At 47.4% G+C, this 14,258-nt stretch overlaps 1 protein-coding gene across 1 annotated transcript in view; it reads left to right on the forward strand.

The window, feature by feature from the left end:
- The window catches only part of COL27A1 (collagen type XXVII alpha 1 chain), a 148,955-nt gene that overhangs the window by 131,733 nt on the left and 2,964 nt on the right, over nucleotides 1-14,258 (forward strand). Inside the window, exons 42-56 of the mRNA XM_082775483.1 lie at nucleotides 1,967-2,023; nucleotides 2,185-2,238; nucleotides 3,168-3,221; nucleotides 4,607-4,660; nucleotides 6,217-6,270; nucleotides 6,346-6,453; nucleotides 6,788-6,895; nucleotides 8,310-8,417; nucleotides 10,784-10,837; nucleotides 11,364-11,426; nucleotides 11,877-11,930; nucleotides 12,795-12,830; nucleotides 13,344-13,361; nucleotides 13,756-13,791; nucleotides 14,130-14,156. Coding sequence (XP_082631609.1) covers nucleotides 1,967-2,023; nucleotides 2,185-2,238; nucleotides 3,168-3,221; nucleotides 4,607-4,660; nucleotides 6,217-6,270; nucleotides 6,346-6,453; nucleotides 6,788-6,895; nucleotides 8,310-8,417; nucleotides 10,784-10,837; nucleotides 11,364-11,426; nucleotides 11,877-11,930; nucleotides 12,795-12,830; nucleotides 13,344-13,361; nucleotides 13,756-13,791; nucleotides 14,130-14,156 — 885 coding nt within the window. The remainder of the gene's footprint in view (nucleotides 1-1,966; nucleotides 2,024-2,184; nucleotides 2,239-3,167; nucleotides 3,222-4,606; nucleotides 4,661-6,216; nucleotides 6,271-6,345; nucleotides 6,454-6,787; nucleotides 6,896-8,309; nucleotides 8,418-10,783; nucleotides 10,838-11,363; nucleotides 11,427-11,876; nucleotides 11,931-12,794; nucleotides 12,831-13,343; nucleotides 13,362-13,755; nucleotides 13,792-14,129; nucleotides 14,157-14,258) is intronic.

The raw sequence follows: 14,258 nt of genomic DNA on the forward strand, positions 1-14,258 counted from the left end.
AGCTCCCAAATGGCAAGGTGTTCACATCCTGTTTGAGCAGAAGCAGTTGGTGCCAAGACTTCTGCGCAGTAACACGTATGCTGGGATTTATTTATTTTCTCTGAGACTTGAGAAATGGTGGCTTTGTTTCTCTTCTATCCTACACTCCTTTGATAGTGACTAGAAATTAAATGAGCTGCCAGGTATTCTGCAGCTGATTTCAATCGGTGAGTTCATTAGCACTGGAAACTTTATTGGCAGAGCCTGTTAGGCATTGCTTTTCTTTCCCTCTGTTCTGCCACCCAAATCTCTCTGTCCCTATTGCTCAGTACTGCATTCTCAAGCCATACTGACAGTTTCTCCCCATATATTTTTTTTTTATTGTTATTATTATTTTACCAAGATACCTGCCCCCAAAAAACAGGCAAGTAAACAGTTCATCACCCAACACCTGATCTCCTATGGCTATGTATAACCATAACCTGGGATTATATCTAAAATCCTGGCAGCACCCATCCAACAAATGGTGCAGCAGCAGAGAAAATGCCACTGTCATCAAGCACGTAATGAAGAGAGGTGCACTGAGCTCTTTGCTGCCTGTTGAGGTTAACTGCAGGAGATTTTCCAAATCTCTAGTCTCATTCTACCAAGCTGCAAATGTCAGTCCTGGTGCTCAGCACCATGAGAAGTGGCACAGCCCTGATTCCAAGCTGTGTGCCCAGTCCCTGTGGAAGCCAAGCCATCGGCTCCATTATCAGAGCATTTTCACTGCTGCTTATTTGCTGCTCCAGTTATGCCATTAGCAAACATCATATATTAGCAACGCACCCCAAAAACCTTCTCCCAGAGAAATTCCCACTGAGAAATTGCACAGGCACCCTTACTACCAGCAGCTCCAACTCAAGCAGAAGATGAGAGTCACAGAGAAACAGTCAAAGACAGCCATAAGCACACCAGCAAGAGCTGATGCCACCACTGGAAATCGCAGAAGTTTGTGGAAGATGCGTGCCTGCATAGCCGTGTGGATTTGGATGTTCATTTTGGATGTTGACGCATACCAAACAGTCCAAACACAGCAGCTCCACAGTGCCAGAACCCCCCAGACCTCCTCGCTCCAGTAGCTGCAACAATAAAGCGTGAGATGCATCCACGCTAAGGAGCCTGAGCGCCAGAGACTGCTTGATAGAAAGTAGCCAAAAACCAAAGGGGAGCAAAGAAACAGCCATGTCTGAGCAAGACTCCAGAGAAAACAGGACACCATGACCCCAAGTGACTTACAGAACTGAATTTAAAAAAAAAAAATAGTTTCTGTTTTGAGAGTCTTGAGGGATCTCTCCGTGGATGTTTTAGAGAGACCTCAGTTATAAATAATCCGGGTGATGTTATCTGCCAGCCAAACCATGAGCTCTGAGCTCCTGCTGGGGAGCATCCCATCGATGAGCAGAGCTGCTCACACAGCAAGCGTGAGGGACCGACCTTCTCACCTGGTCCAACGTCAGAGAAGCCCACAGTGGTGGCACACGACCAGGGAGCCCGTCCAGACCACCCCCGTTCCCTTGACAGCCCAAGCTGCTCTCAGTGAGGGTGGGGAAGTGCTTGATTAAAGAGTTTGGTTTGACTGTTGGCAATGAAATTCAGAGGCAGAAAACTGTTTTCCATATTGTCCTAATTACATGCTTCTTGCTTAGTTTTAGGAACTGTTGAATATAACTCTTTGCGCACCTGGCTTCTTAGTGGGGATGGTTAGACCAGGCAGAAACAACCACCAAGAAATTAGGGAAGTGATGTGAACAGTCAGGGTACCACAGGATGTGAAACAAATAAACAAAACAAAACAAATTTAGACGTTCTTTGGATGAGCAATTAGCAAAATCAACGCAGACTTTGACTTACATGCCCATGATATGAGAAGACTGGATAAGATCTGTACAGAAACATCTGCCATATAAGCTGTAATCTATATTCATACGAGTATTTTTACTCACAGGGAGAACAAGGTGATGACGGGAAGGTGGAAGGCCCACAGGGACCACCCGGAGACAGAGTAAGATGTTAAATCCCATCTCTAATCAGTCCTGGCCTGCTTTTTGCCAGGGGACTAGTTGGATTGCTTCCTTTCTTGTAGAATCTGCATAAAGCCATTGAGATTCTGTGGATAAGACGATTGTTAACATCTAACTTAAGCCTTTTGTTGTGTGGCTGTAGGGCCCCGTTGGTGACAGAGGAGATCGAGGGGAACCTGGAGACCCTGGTTATCCTGTGAGTCTTTTCCCAGTAAATGATTGTCTTATTCCCAGTGCGTGATTCAGAAATTGTAGTCCTGGAGAAGTTCCCCTAATCTGTATCAGCCCCCTGAAGGTCTACCCTTTGCCCAGTAGGCACAATTCATAACCTGCTGTTGTGCCTTGTCAACTGCTGCACATGGCTGTGTTTCAAACAAGGAAGAGACATTCAGTTGTCTTTACCAGAAGTGATAAAAATTTTGCTGAAGTCAAATGTAGTTCCTGCAGCTCAGCATCCAACAGTGCTGTGCACATGCTGGAGCACACTAGACTGAAAGAAGGAGCAGGAATTTCTCATTAGGATTATTTGTGGTTATCAAGGAAATGCCCTGGGGAAGATGTGTACAAGTTATGCCATTGTCAGTCAGACAAAATTCAAGGCTGATGTGCCAATGGCTGTAAACAGTTTCATGGGAAGATCTCTGTTAACTTGGATGTCTGGAAGCTTCCAAAATCTTAATGCAATTACTCTCAAAAGCAAGACCAGAGTTACAAATGATTTCCACTTTGTGGGACATCTCCAGCTAATTGCTGTTGGTCGGAAAGTCTCTGCTGACTGTCTCACCTCCAAAAGCAGCTGGTCAGAGCAACCCATTGCAGGAAAGTACAGAAAAGTTTAAATTCACTGGAGCAGCAGTTAAGTTAGCTGTGTGTATTTAGGGGCACATTAGAAAAACTTGCCCCTTGCTTAGACAGTTTTTAGCAGTTCCACTTAGCTACTTCTTTCCAATGCATATCCATGGTAGCATGCACACTACCCATAAGCTTCAACATTTGTGCATTAGCAGAATGCAGAGATGTTCATCTTACCCTGCCCGTGCTGCTTGTCACACCTGTGTTTGTTCCCCATTCCCACCGAAATTCCCAAGAACAAACGAATGTTCCTTCTCTTGTTTTTTATTTAAGGGTCAAGAAGGGCTTGATGGAGAAAGAGGAAAACCTGGACAGCAAGGCTTACCTGTAAGAGATGCTGCTTTACTGTAAGCTACCCAATGTCACATGCATATGAAAAAAGAGATGGAGGAAGGTAGGAAGGGCTGCAGTAGGGATGTACGGTGAGGTGTGAAACACAGGGTGTGTGTTTCCATGAGCCAGGCCTATGAAATGGGCATTTGCAGTCATTTTTGAGACTAATAAATAGGTGACAGGACAGGGGGCACTTGCAAAAGCCTGTCCCTAGAACTGGCTTTTGTGAAGAACCCAAAAAGGGCTGGAAAGCTTAGGAGGTGGGCAGTGCAAGACGGCAGTGACACTGGAAGGGGCCACTTGGAAATGATGCTTCTGGGGAGAGCTGGTCCAGTGAGACCACAGTGACTCCCAGTTCAGTGCATTGTGAAAGAGTAAATTAAATCCAAATTTAAGGAAATTATTTTTTATTCCTTTATTTATATAAGGCAGATCTAATTTGCATATGTGAGCACACAGACAGACAGACATATTATATCTGTGTACTATCGCAGCCAAGAGTGCAGTAGCACATTCAATGGAGTTCATACTGGGAAATCAAGTTGAATTGATTCCCATTCTTTGTAGGGCTGCCGGGAAGAACAATAAATTCCAGTTTGGGTTAAAATCTTAGTGCTCTGTCATGTGCTCTGTCTGGAAATGGGTAGAGCTGCTGCATTCCCCAGTGGAGTAAATTTATTCTGAGGGGTGGTTTCCCCGCAGATGTCAGTGTTTCAAATGGAAGCGGGAGTTTTGGCTTGTCTTTAGGAAAGGACATGAGAAATGCGGCTCAGAAACAAGCTGAAGAGGGGGAGCTCTGTAGGTGGGTCCTCCAGAAACTGCCCAACACAAATACACAAAAATCTGGATGGCCAGAAGAAAGCACGGAGATGTGTGTGATGGGGAATTGAACAGGATGAGTTTCACGTTTCTGTAGGTAGTTGTCCAAGATGTGACATCCAGGCAGAACCAAGGAAAGGGCTGCAGCACGCAAAAGAGAGGTGGTACCAACACTCAAGATGTGTTTGCTGTGTGAACCACTCGTTCTGCACGTAGCTTGTGCAGTGCCTTTCTCAAACCAGGCTCCCTCCTGCTCACTTCAGGGCATGGTTTTCCAGGCGCAATCTGGAATTTAGTGATTGATTCCCCCAAACACGAGCACCACCCAAGTGAGGGGGTAACATCGCTTCTTCTCCGATTGATACCCTGTTAAATGCTCTCTGGAGACAGTTCCTTGCTTCTTTTTTCCCCAGGAGGCTTGTCTGAGCACAGGCTGTTCCCGTGAATTGTTTCCATACGGTCAGCGTTGTTAGGGCACAAAAAATGCTGTTCTTTGTACTTCATGCAAGATATTGCCAGAAGAGAATTTCAAGCAGATTTTTCTTGCTTATGTTTTGTAGGGGGATCCTGGACCACCAGGCCAGCCAGGAGCAAAGGGATCCAAAGGTGATGTGGTAGGTTTCACCAGGGTGGATCTATAGTGTCCTAAGTTTGAAGAAAATGTCTAATTAAGAGGACTGTCATGTGTTTTCCCAATGTGTTTGATTTGGCCTATGGTCTACACCTTGAAAGACTGGAAAACCTAGTGGGAGGGCTGTAAACACACATTTAAGTGTCTAAACCCAATAGTTGGTTGACTTTTTGAAAATGGAGATGATCAAGGCAATAACAGCTCCTGCATGACAGGTGAATCTTGGGCAGGTCTTTAGTCCTTGCCATGGGTTGTGCCTCCTTCCCGTACTCATCCATGTGCTGCCTCCAGCTCCAGCCAGCTCCATCTCCAGTCTGTCCCTGAGGGGATCTGAGCCAGCCGAGTGTTCCTCTCCTTCACCTGAACCATCAAATTTTTTGACTTGAAACCTTCCAGCTAGGGAGTCAATTTATCCATGCAGTTTTCACCTTTCTTGGAGGAGTCCCTCTAACTCCTTGCCTTTATTGAGCAAGGAAACACAGCACACAGCTCCTTCAAGGTTCATTGTGGTACCTACTCCAACTTCCACATCTGGCTGTAATGACAGCCTGCTAATTATTCTCACAGAGCGGGGATTTTATTTGCTAAAACATAAGAATGTGACCTCAATACTCAGCACATTCCTGCTCCCTTTTGGCAGGCATTAGGGTTTTTATTTTTACCCTGTTGTGTTAATGCCAGAAGATAGCCTAACCTACAGTAGGTGTTCTTGGCAAGGAAGGTACCAGGTGATAAGATGAATAAACTCTACCCATCAGTGGATGATCTGGAACTACCTTTGGGTCTAATGAGTAGCAGAGACAGCACCCCCAGGAGTATTTATTTCGTGTAGCTGGTCTGCCTGGTCCTCTGCAGATGGAGAAACAATGCACAGAAAATGCAGTGCCTCAATTTAAAAGTGCTTTAGTGCATGACCTCACTAAAAGAGCCCTAGTGAAGATGGTGAGGCTGAGTTTTCCATTCATTCTGCCGAAATTAATCCTTTTTACAGCTAATAAACCTCTGGAGTATTTCTTATACGTCTTTATTCACAAAGCAGCACTGCAAATTTTAGACACAAGGAACCCTTTTCATTTCCATTAACTTCCCAAAATACAGGGAGCTACTTAGGGAGAAATGCCCTTAGTGAATGCCCTGCAGAAGACTTGCCAGTGCCTTGGTTCTGTGCTGTGCTGTCAATGAACAGACAGAGGACGCAGGTTTCAAGCATCTTGTTCTAATGTTTGCCAGTGCATTGAGTCCTCCCTTGAGTTCATCCTGCTTTATTTGTCCTCATCTGCTCTGTATTAGGAAAAATGTAGGTCCTTGCCTTCTAGCTATTCATTCCTGCCCTAGAACTCTCAAGACATACGAAGAATCACTTGTAATAAAACCAAATAGCAGTTCATTCCCCAGTGCTGGAGCAACTGACTTTATAAATCTCCTTTTTATAAAACTCTTTCCAGCCATTATCCAAAAGCACACCCTGAAGTCAGGCTCCGAAGTGGAGTTGTGCTGGAACTGCTGCAGTTTTAGATGTCTTTCTTATTTTCCTTGCAGGGTCAAAAAGGAAAGCAAGGAGCAAGGGGCAGTGCCGGGAGCAGAGGCTCACCGGTAGGTAAAAAATTGATTTTCTGCCCCAGCAGATGCTGTTCAGGAGTTCCATCGCTAACGCCTTTGTGATTTTAGGGCACCCTTGGGCTACCAGGTCCTCGAGGAGTGGTGGGAAGGCAGGGTCAAGAGGGTGCCCCTGGTGTGGACGGAGTGCCTGGAAAGGATGGCGTGCCTGGGGTGCTGGTGAGTTCGCATTGTAACCTCATAGTATTGATGCAAGTGCAGCTTAGGAGCTGGAAAAATAAAAGGTAACACAGGAGAAATGGATGTAGTCCAGCCACAGATATCCCAGTTTACATGTACCCAGAGTGGATCCTATGTTGCTCTTCCTATCTCACATACAGGCGTGGCCAAATCTGTAAACAACCCTGTGCTTCTAGCCTGACAAATAGCTTCTTGCATGCACAGATTTTGCAAGTCCACCCATGCCCAGATGCATGCTTGCTGCCCCCAGAAGATGTGCACAAGTAGAGACAGAGCGCCGTGTTTCATAACCTCTCCTGGGTTTCATTTCTAGGGAGAGCAGGGAGATGATGGGGAAGAAGGTGTAACAGGGATGTCAGGCAAAAGAGGGAACCCTGGCATACCAGGACTGCCCGGGGCACAGGGACCACCAGGGTTCAAGGTGAGTTTGTGACTTTAAAATGCTTCTATGAGCTATGCAGTCTGTGAGCCTCGTGTCTCTAGAGCTTCGATTCTCCAGGGTCTAATGAAGTCTGAACTCCTGCTGCCACCTTTCACTTAGCTGGAGGCCCAGTCAGTCTCCATCCAGTCTTCTCGTTCATCCACCCATCCATTTTCATTAAGTTCACAGCAGCTGAATGTCCCAGCAACTTTTCCTCCTTTGTCAAAGTTCTCTGAGCACAGGCGTTTACAAATACATGTACCCACACTGCGAACACGTTAGCCTCCTTTCAGTAGAAACCCGGTTAAAAGAAATGTGACCTTGGAGAAGCTGCAAGGCAACTGCTACAGCCTGGCTGTGAGATATCCAGGACGGACAACTCCACTGAAACGTGGATGTCCTCCCCCTGCTGCCCTGTGAGGCCTGAGCTGGGGAAGCGAAATTGTGCCACTGGCTTTTAGCGTACATTTACCTGATTGGAATTGCTGGAACCAGCATGGGCTTGGGCATCACTTTGGGTGGAAACAGGGAAAAGCTGCTTGGTGACAGCTGGGTTTCTTACTGGTCCTTGCCCTGGTCCAGACAGGCCCCAGGGCCTAAACTGGACCAACAGCAACTGAGCCGTGTGTAGAAAGGCTCTAAGTAGGAAGACTGCAGCTGGGTTTGGGGCTATCAGGTCTGATTTAAATTATGCCTCCCCTAACACATCACACTTAAACTGTCACTTGCTGCCCTCCAGCTGCCTTGGGCAGAATAACAGGCTCTTAGCAGAAGTGGCTGACAGACCCTTGTGTAGCTGTGCCACGCTCACGCCCTGGCTGCAGGGAAATTGGTTGCCCTTTGGCCACCTGCTCGACCACCCCGGGCACTCACCACCACGGATGCTCCGTCCCAGCAGCTGGGGTTTGTGCTGCTGCTGGTGCCTGGCAAGGGGAAGAGCTGGGGAGCAAACAGCGGTGCTGGGTCTGACACCCCGCTCCTGGCCTTGAGCTGCAGTGTTGGTGCTGAAGTCCCACAGCTGAAGCCTTGGCATGACTTCAGCATTTCCGATGGCTTAATCATCAATTGCTCGGCTGCTAGGGGGACGAGATTATGGGAAACTGCCGGGCAGGACAGGCAACGCACACAAGTGCAAATGAAGATGCTTCAACCCCTGCTGTGCTCAGCCCCCAGGCAGGCAGCACCCCTCTGCTGCAGCTCCTGCCCCGCATGGAGCTCAGGAGGGGCCCCAGCCATGCCCCTCGCTGGCCTCGCATCCTGCAGCCCTAGCAGACCTGAGGCATCTTGTGATGAAACCACATTCCTTATCCTGATGAGCCACTTTTTTCCAGCTTTCCATCTATGGCTATTTCGGCTGAATGTTGTTATATTTAGCTCCTGTCCTTTGGAATTGTTTGAATTCTGTTATTTTTAGGGTGAAAGAGGATTGCCTGGACAGACTGGCCAAACAGGGAAGCGAGGATCACCAGGAGGAATGGGCCTTCCAGGGAGCCCTGGCAATGCAGGCCCCAAAGGCCAGCCGGTGAGTGACCGCTGAGCTGAGCAGCACTGACCCCTCGCTGTAGGAGGAGGTGCAGAGCCTCACGCCAGGACAGCAGGGTGCACCCCAGGAGGGTCACAGAGAAGGGAACCCATAAACCTTGCACATCAGTGCCAGAGTGTCAGAGCAGCTCCCTCCAATGTGTACGCTTCTCCGCTCCTCACTGCTCACTTGTGTGCAGAGACATCTAATCCGTGCCTGCATTCCCCAAGACATCGCAGCTGTGCCCATCTCCCCTGAGCCTCCTCCTCTCCAGACCGAACAACCCCAGTGCCCTCAGCTGCTCCTGCAATCCAAACCATCCCAAAGGTGCAAGGGGCTGCAGCTCCAGCAGGGACGTGCAGGAGATGCAGGAGCAGGCATCACCCGTGCAGGCTGGAAGGCAGCGGAGATGCAGGTTCAGAGCACGCTGTGGGAGAAGCACCACGAGCCCTCAGTTGAAGCAGAAGTTAAATTCCCACACCTGTCTGCAGGGCAGGCTCCTAATCCTTTGTGCTTTTTTATTGTACTGGTGGGATTGCCCATCTTAGCACTGAGGTGTCACACTTTATCAGCCCGAGGCTATGTTGAGCTATTTAGATTGGGAGCTTTTTAGGCCAGGAGTCACTCTTACAGAGTAGACAACTATAACTATTTAAACACTTTAGATTCACTTATTAGAAATCTTACAGAAACCCCTAAGCAGGGCCCTTTTCAAGTCTCACTTAATAAACCCTCTGTCTGCTCAGCATCTTGGCACCAGTGGCATTTCCAGCCACCTGACATGCACAGACATTGTGCAACCTCTCCCTGCCCAGGCAGCCTGAGCATCTCCAGAGCACGACAGACATAAAACCAGAGAGATTAGGACTAACACAAAGCAAGGCACAAGATGGTTATCCTCAACACCTCAATTAAAGGTAGCTGCCCTATTTGCATGTTTTATATCCAACCCTGTGATGGCAGTATTCAGGCTGGAAGGTGGCAGCCAACAACAACAGCATTGTTTTGCCTCTTGTGCCTGCCTCTGGCAGGTTGCATTGCCCAGAACTGGGGCATACCTTGCTGCGTAAACACTGATCAGGTCCCCTCAGCTGAGCTGACTCCATGACATTTAGATTTCTCTAAAACCCTTCTGACTTCTCATTTACTTTTGCCCTAAATTCCCCTAGAAAGAGGGCCTGGTTGGTTCTTGTAAAACAGGAAAGGCCTTAGTCCTCTGTTAGTAGCGAGTTTCCTTTCCAGGATCCGTAAGCGGGCAGTGAAATCACTTCGTATGCTTGGAAAGTTTCTTACACTCCACCGAGTCCAACCAAGACCTTTCTTGCCAAGAAGTTTCTCACTGTCGTGGCAGGAAAAAACTTCCTAACAGTAAGGTCTCTAGACTGACTCTGGAATAGCCTTGTAATAGAGGTGGTGGAAACCCCATCGCTTGAGTCATTTACAACCAGGCTGAACAAGACATTGTAAAACATCCCGTAAAGTACAATCCAGCGTGGGTCACACCGTCCAGCTGAGAGGCCAAACAAGCCTTTTCCATCTCTTGTGTTCCTGAGACTGTAGATGAATCATCTGGTGCATGTTTCTGTCCCATTTTTTTTAATGTTGAATCATTTTGCATTTTAACATCTGAGAAGCCCAGAAATGTCAAAGGGCATATATCCTAAACATTATGGTGAAATGAGGGTGTTTCTATATGGACGTGCTACCCAGTGAGGTTTTTTTTAATTCTGAGTGCATGCTACGTGCTAATCCAAGCTTGATGGCCTTCCAAATATTTTATTATTATTATTTTTCTTAAGAAAGTGAGCAAAAATCCCTGCAGGGATGAATAGGAAAAGAATTAGGGGATATGTATGGCTTTCCTGGTTTTGAATGGGAGGTTCTGTTGTAGGAACACACACTTTTTTGACAGTATAACTGAGCATAGTTTGAAATTACCCTTCAGTAAATCAGTCCAGTTGGTATTAGAAATAAAAGAAGTGCTTATTTTAAAGGGCTTGGAGCATGGACTTCCAGGATCAATCTCAGAGTAGATGCTCTTCACCCTGCTCCTGCTGACTGTGGTCCAAGCTCTCCAAGCTAGCCAAGCATCTGCTAGAAATATTGTAGGTATGCCTCTTGTCTTGGGGGCAAAAAGGCTTAGTCTGTGAGATGTTCTGGAGTTGCTTCCAGCCTGATGTTTGTGTAATGCCTCCTTCAGATTTCTCTCATACTTCTTTCTCATCAGTCCTGCTTAGACTGAAGAATACTAATGGATTTCTCATTCTCTGAAGCTGCTGCGCTCTTGGCGTGTCTTCAAGTGACCAGTTCAATGTGAACTTACTGTTGCTCTTTGTTCTTGTGTTTGTCTTGGCTGCTGTTTCCAGGGAGACTTTGGTGAGGCAGGATTTCCAGGGATCGCGGGCATCTTTGGGCCAAAGGTAAGAGGCTATCTTGTGACCACTTGGCTTTCTAGTCTCTCTTTATTGTGGCCAGACAATGCAATAAGTGCTGAAAATTATTTATTAGTAGTAGTTCTGCAGAAACTATTGAAATTAAATTGTGATTCCAACTTTCTTTCATTTATGCATCATAATGGCTGAAAGAATCATTGACAGTGCATTTACATATGCTTTGATGAAATTTATTCCTGTTAAAAGGGTGTGGTGTAGATGGAAAATGGCTGTCCTATAGCCCCCCACCCGCACATCTTGCAGTCCCTCATTTCTCCAACATCAATCAGTTTAGACCCATTTTATTGGCATATACTTTTACTGGTGAAGGGGAACCAGTTTGTTTTCTGTAGAAAGTAAAAGGCTTGCAAAAGAGGAGTGGAAATGTTTAAAACTGGACCGTCCCATTCCCATAGACTAGGGGCAGCACCACTGCCCTTGCAGCAGGGCTGTAAGCAGGGGCACACGTGTGGGGAACGTTTAACAGGACCTGGCATCTCGTGTTTGCTCGCAGGGGCCCCCAGGAGACCTTGGTTTCAAAGGCATTCAGGGACCACGTGGGCCACCCGGCCTCATGGTGAGTGGTTCTGCAGTTTGTTTGGTGTGGGAGGATTTTCTTCCATCCTCTGGCCTCTATTTCTGTGAGGCCACAGGCTGTTAGTTCACCCAGTGCCCATCAGCCAAGCTGTGGCCAAGCTGCCACCAAGAGCACGTGTACTGAGCCACATGGGGCACTCCTGCCTTTAGAGACCGTCGTGCTTTTCTGAGCACTGCACAAATCGCTCCAGCTACACTGAAATCCCTCTGTTCCTGGAATTTCTGAGGTTTGCCATGGGCTGTGACAACCACACTGTGAGGGCTTGTGTCTCTGGGCCTGTGTTTTGAACGGGGTTTAATTCAGCTACACAAACACTGTGACCTTGCTGCTGAGAAGCTGCAAAGAGATTTGGTGTCATCACCGAGTCTGCCATGGCAAACTGACCATCGGTTCCCACCTGGTGGTTCATGGATATCTTTTCTTGTCTAGGGAAAAGAAGGAATTATTGGTCCGCATGGCATTCTGGGTCCCACGGGAAGCCCCGTGAGTATTTGCCTTTCTTCTGCCTGTATTTTGTAGCAGGGCACAGTGGTTGAGATCCAAGGTGCTTGTGGCCATCTTAACTACATCTCAAGTCCTGCTGTAATGAGGGAAACAAAGTGATCTTCAAGATGAGCAGCTTGAGAGAAGCTCAAGACTTAGTCTCTGGCTGAATATGTAGTTGAGGGGGATTACTAACTGAAAAGTGAGGAATAATCTATTTATGTGCAAGTTCTTGGATAGAGAGATCAGACTGGAAGACAAGAATGTCATTTCAGTTTTGCAAAAGCAAGTTGCCAGCTTTTCCAGAGAACTTGGGCTGGGGGGCCCCAGGGAAGAATGAAAAATAAAAATAAAAAAATCAACAGAAAACTGATAAATGTATTAAACTGGGACCAGCTGGATTCAGGGAAGTGTTGAAAATCTCTGCCTGCCCCAAGATGCCAAAGGCACTGAACACAGACTAAAGTTCAGGTCAGTGCTTCATAAAAACATGAGCGTGAAGTTATTCAGAGCTCAGCACAAAGAGGCTGCTGTTGGCAGAGGTGAAAACCAGGAAGATGCCGGCAGCCCCATGCTTTGGACACAGGGGTTGCTTGTGCCTAAAGGCAGGCGAGCGGCTGCTCACGGCAGGCAGGGGCTGGGCACCTCTGTGCTGCATGCATGGGTGCTTCTAAGGGCCTCCGCTTATTCCACGTTTCATCTCTGAAATGTCCAGGAATGGCTTTTTTTTGTTTTGGATGGAGTTTTGGGTGGGAATATGATTTATTTAAGATGTGCTTGGGTGCTTGCAAGGCGATTCTGGGTGGCAGTGCATCCAAAAGCGCAGCTTGCAGTCACTGACAGCCGTCTCGTGTGCCTTCACAGGGGCCAAAGGGAGACAAAGGCAGCCGCGGGGAAATGGTAAGTGGGCACCCAGGGTTCTCTTGCTCAGGCATCGGGTCCCCCCTGGGCGAGATGATGCATGCATGCACCCACATGTGCTCATGGATACATGCTGCTCTTAAAACTCCAGCTTCTTTAACTCAATATAGCAAAAGCTGCCACTGGAACGATGACTGCGGCATCTCCAGGCACAAAATGCAGCGAGTGGCTGGAGGCTGCACCCCCTCGTGTCCCTCCCACAGGGACCTGTCTGAGTTGTGGTGGTGCCAGGGCACTTCCCTCCTGCTGCCCTCGTTCCCCTTCTCGCAGGGGCCCTGATGGACTCTCACACCTTCCTGTAGCTCCTTTTGTTCTCAGCATGCAGGGGCTGTGTCGGGTGTACAGGACACATGTTGCTCCTCTTCCTTGGGACCCCAACACTGCTCCCAGTGGTTGTTCCACACACAGGGGCTCTGCCGTGACTGTACAGGGTGTAATGAGCATCAATTTAATAATAAACATCTGAAGGTTTCTTTTTTTTTTTTCCTACAGGGTCTTCCAGGTCCAAGGGTGAGTATTTGATATCACTTTTTTCTGACTAATGTATTTCATTTAAACAAAGCAGTTGCTGCTAGCAAATATAATGCTGTAGGGTGGGTAACATGATGGAAACAGGGAACATGATGTGTACCTGGGCATTTGGCATTACTGAGAGCTCAGGAACCAAGGGTAGGAACAAGAGATAGAGCAGGACTGGACCGGGTACAGACAGATGCACCCAAAACTGGGAAATGGAGGAAACAGAGCTATGTCCTGTCTCCAGAAGTGTTTGAGGGAGAGGATACTGTAAAATGTCAAAAATCTGGAGGCTTTTAGCAGGGAACAGACTCATTCTGGTGACAGCCATAGGAAACTGTAATGCAAATTGAAGACATTTCACTAACTGATGCCCCTCTGTCTTTAGGGTCCTCCAGGCCCACGAGGACACCCTGGCCCTCCGGTACGTATACATGGAAAGAGTTCAAAGACATTATTGAAACAAGCTGAAGTTACTGCAGCGATACTCTCCGGAGGGACTGTTCACTCCCTGGAAATTATAGCTTAGCCCCATTCCTCATATGCAAAAACGTGTGTGTGTGTGTGAATGGACTAGTGTTTATCGCACTTCAGCCCAAACCATCTCCAAGTATTTTATAGAGACAGCATTGTTGCCTCTCTCACTCATCTGTATTGAGGGACTCGGGGTAAAGAGGATTTCAAAAGGATATAAATGAGCATCTTTGCAACAGTGAGTGCCCATTGTTCTGGCTGATGCCCCTTTTCTGCTTTGATTTCTAGGGACCTCCAGGAATTCCAGCTTCATTTGTAAGTTCTGTTTTTTGTTCATTTGTTAATGACGATAATAAATCATGCAGAGCTGAGGTGCTGTTGGGGCATCAAGAAGGGCTTGCTGGGACCCTAAAAACA

Source organism: Aythya marila (genome assembly GCF_965140915.1).
Source record: "Aythya marila genome assembly, chromosome: 19".
NCBI lineage: Eukaryota > Metazoa > Chordata > Aves > Anseriformes > Anatidae > Aythya > Aythya marila.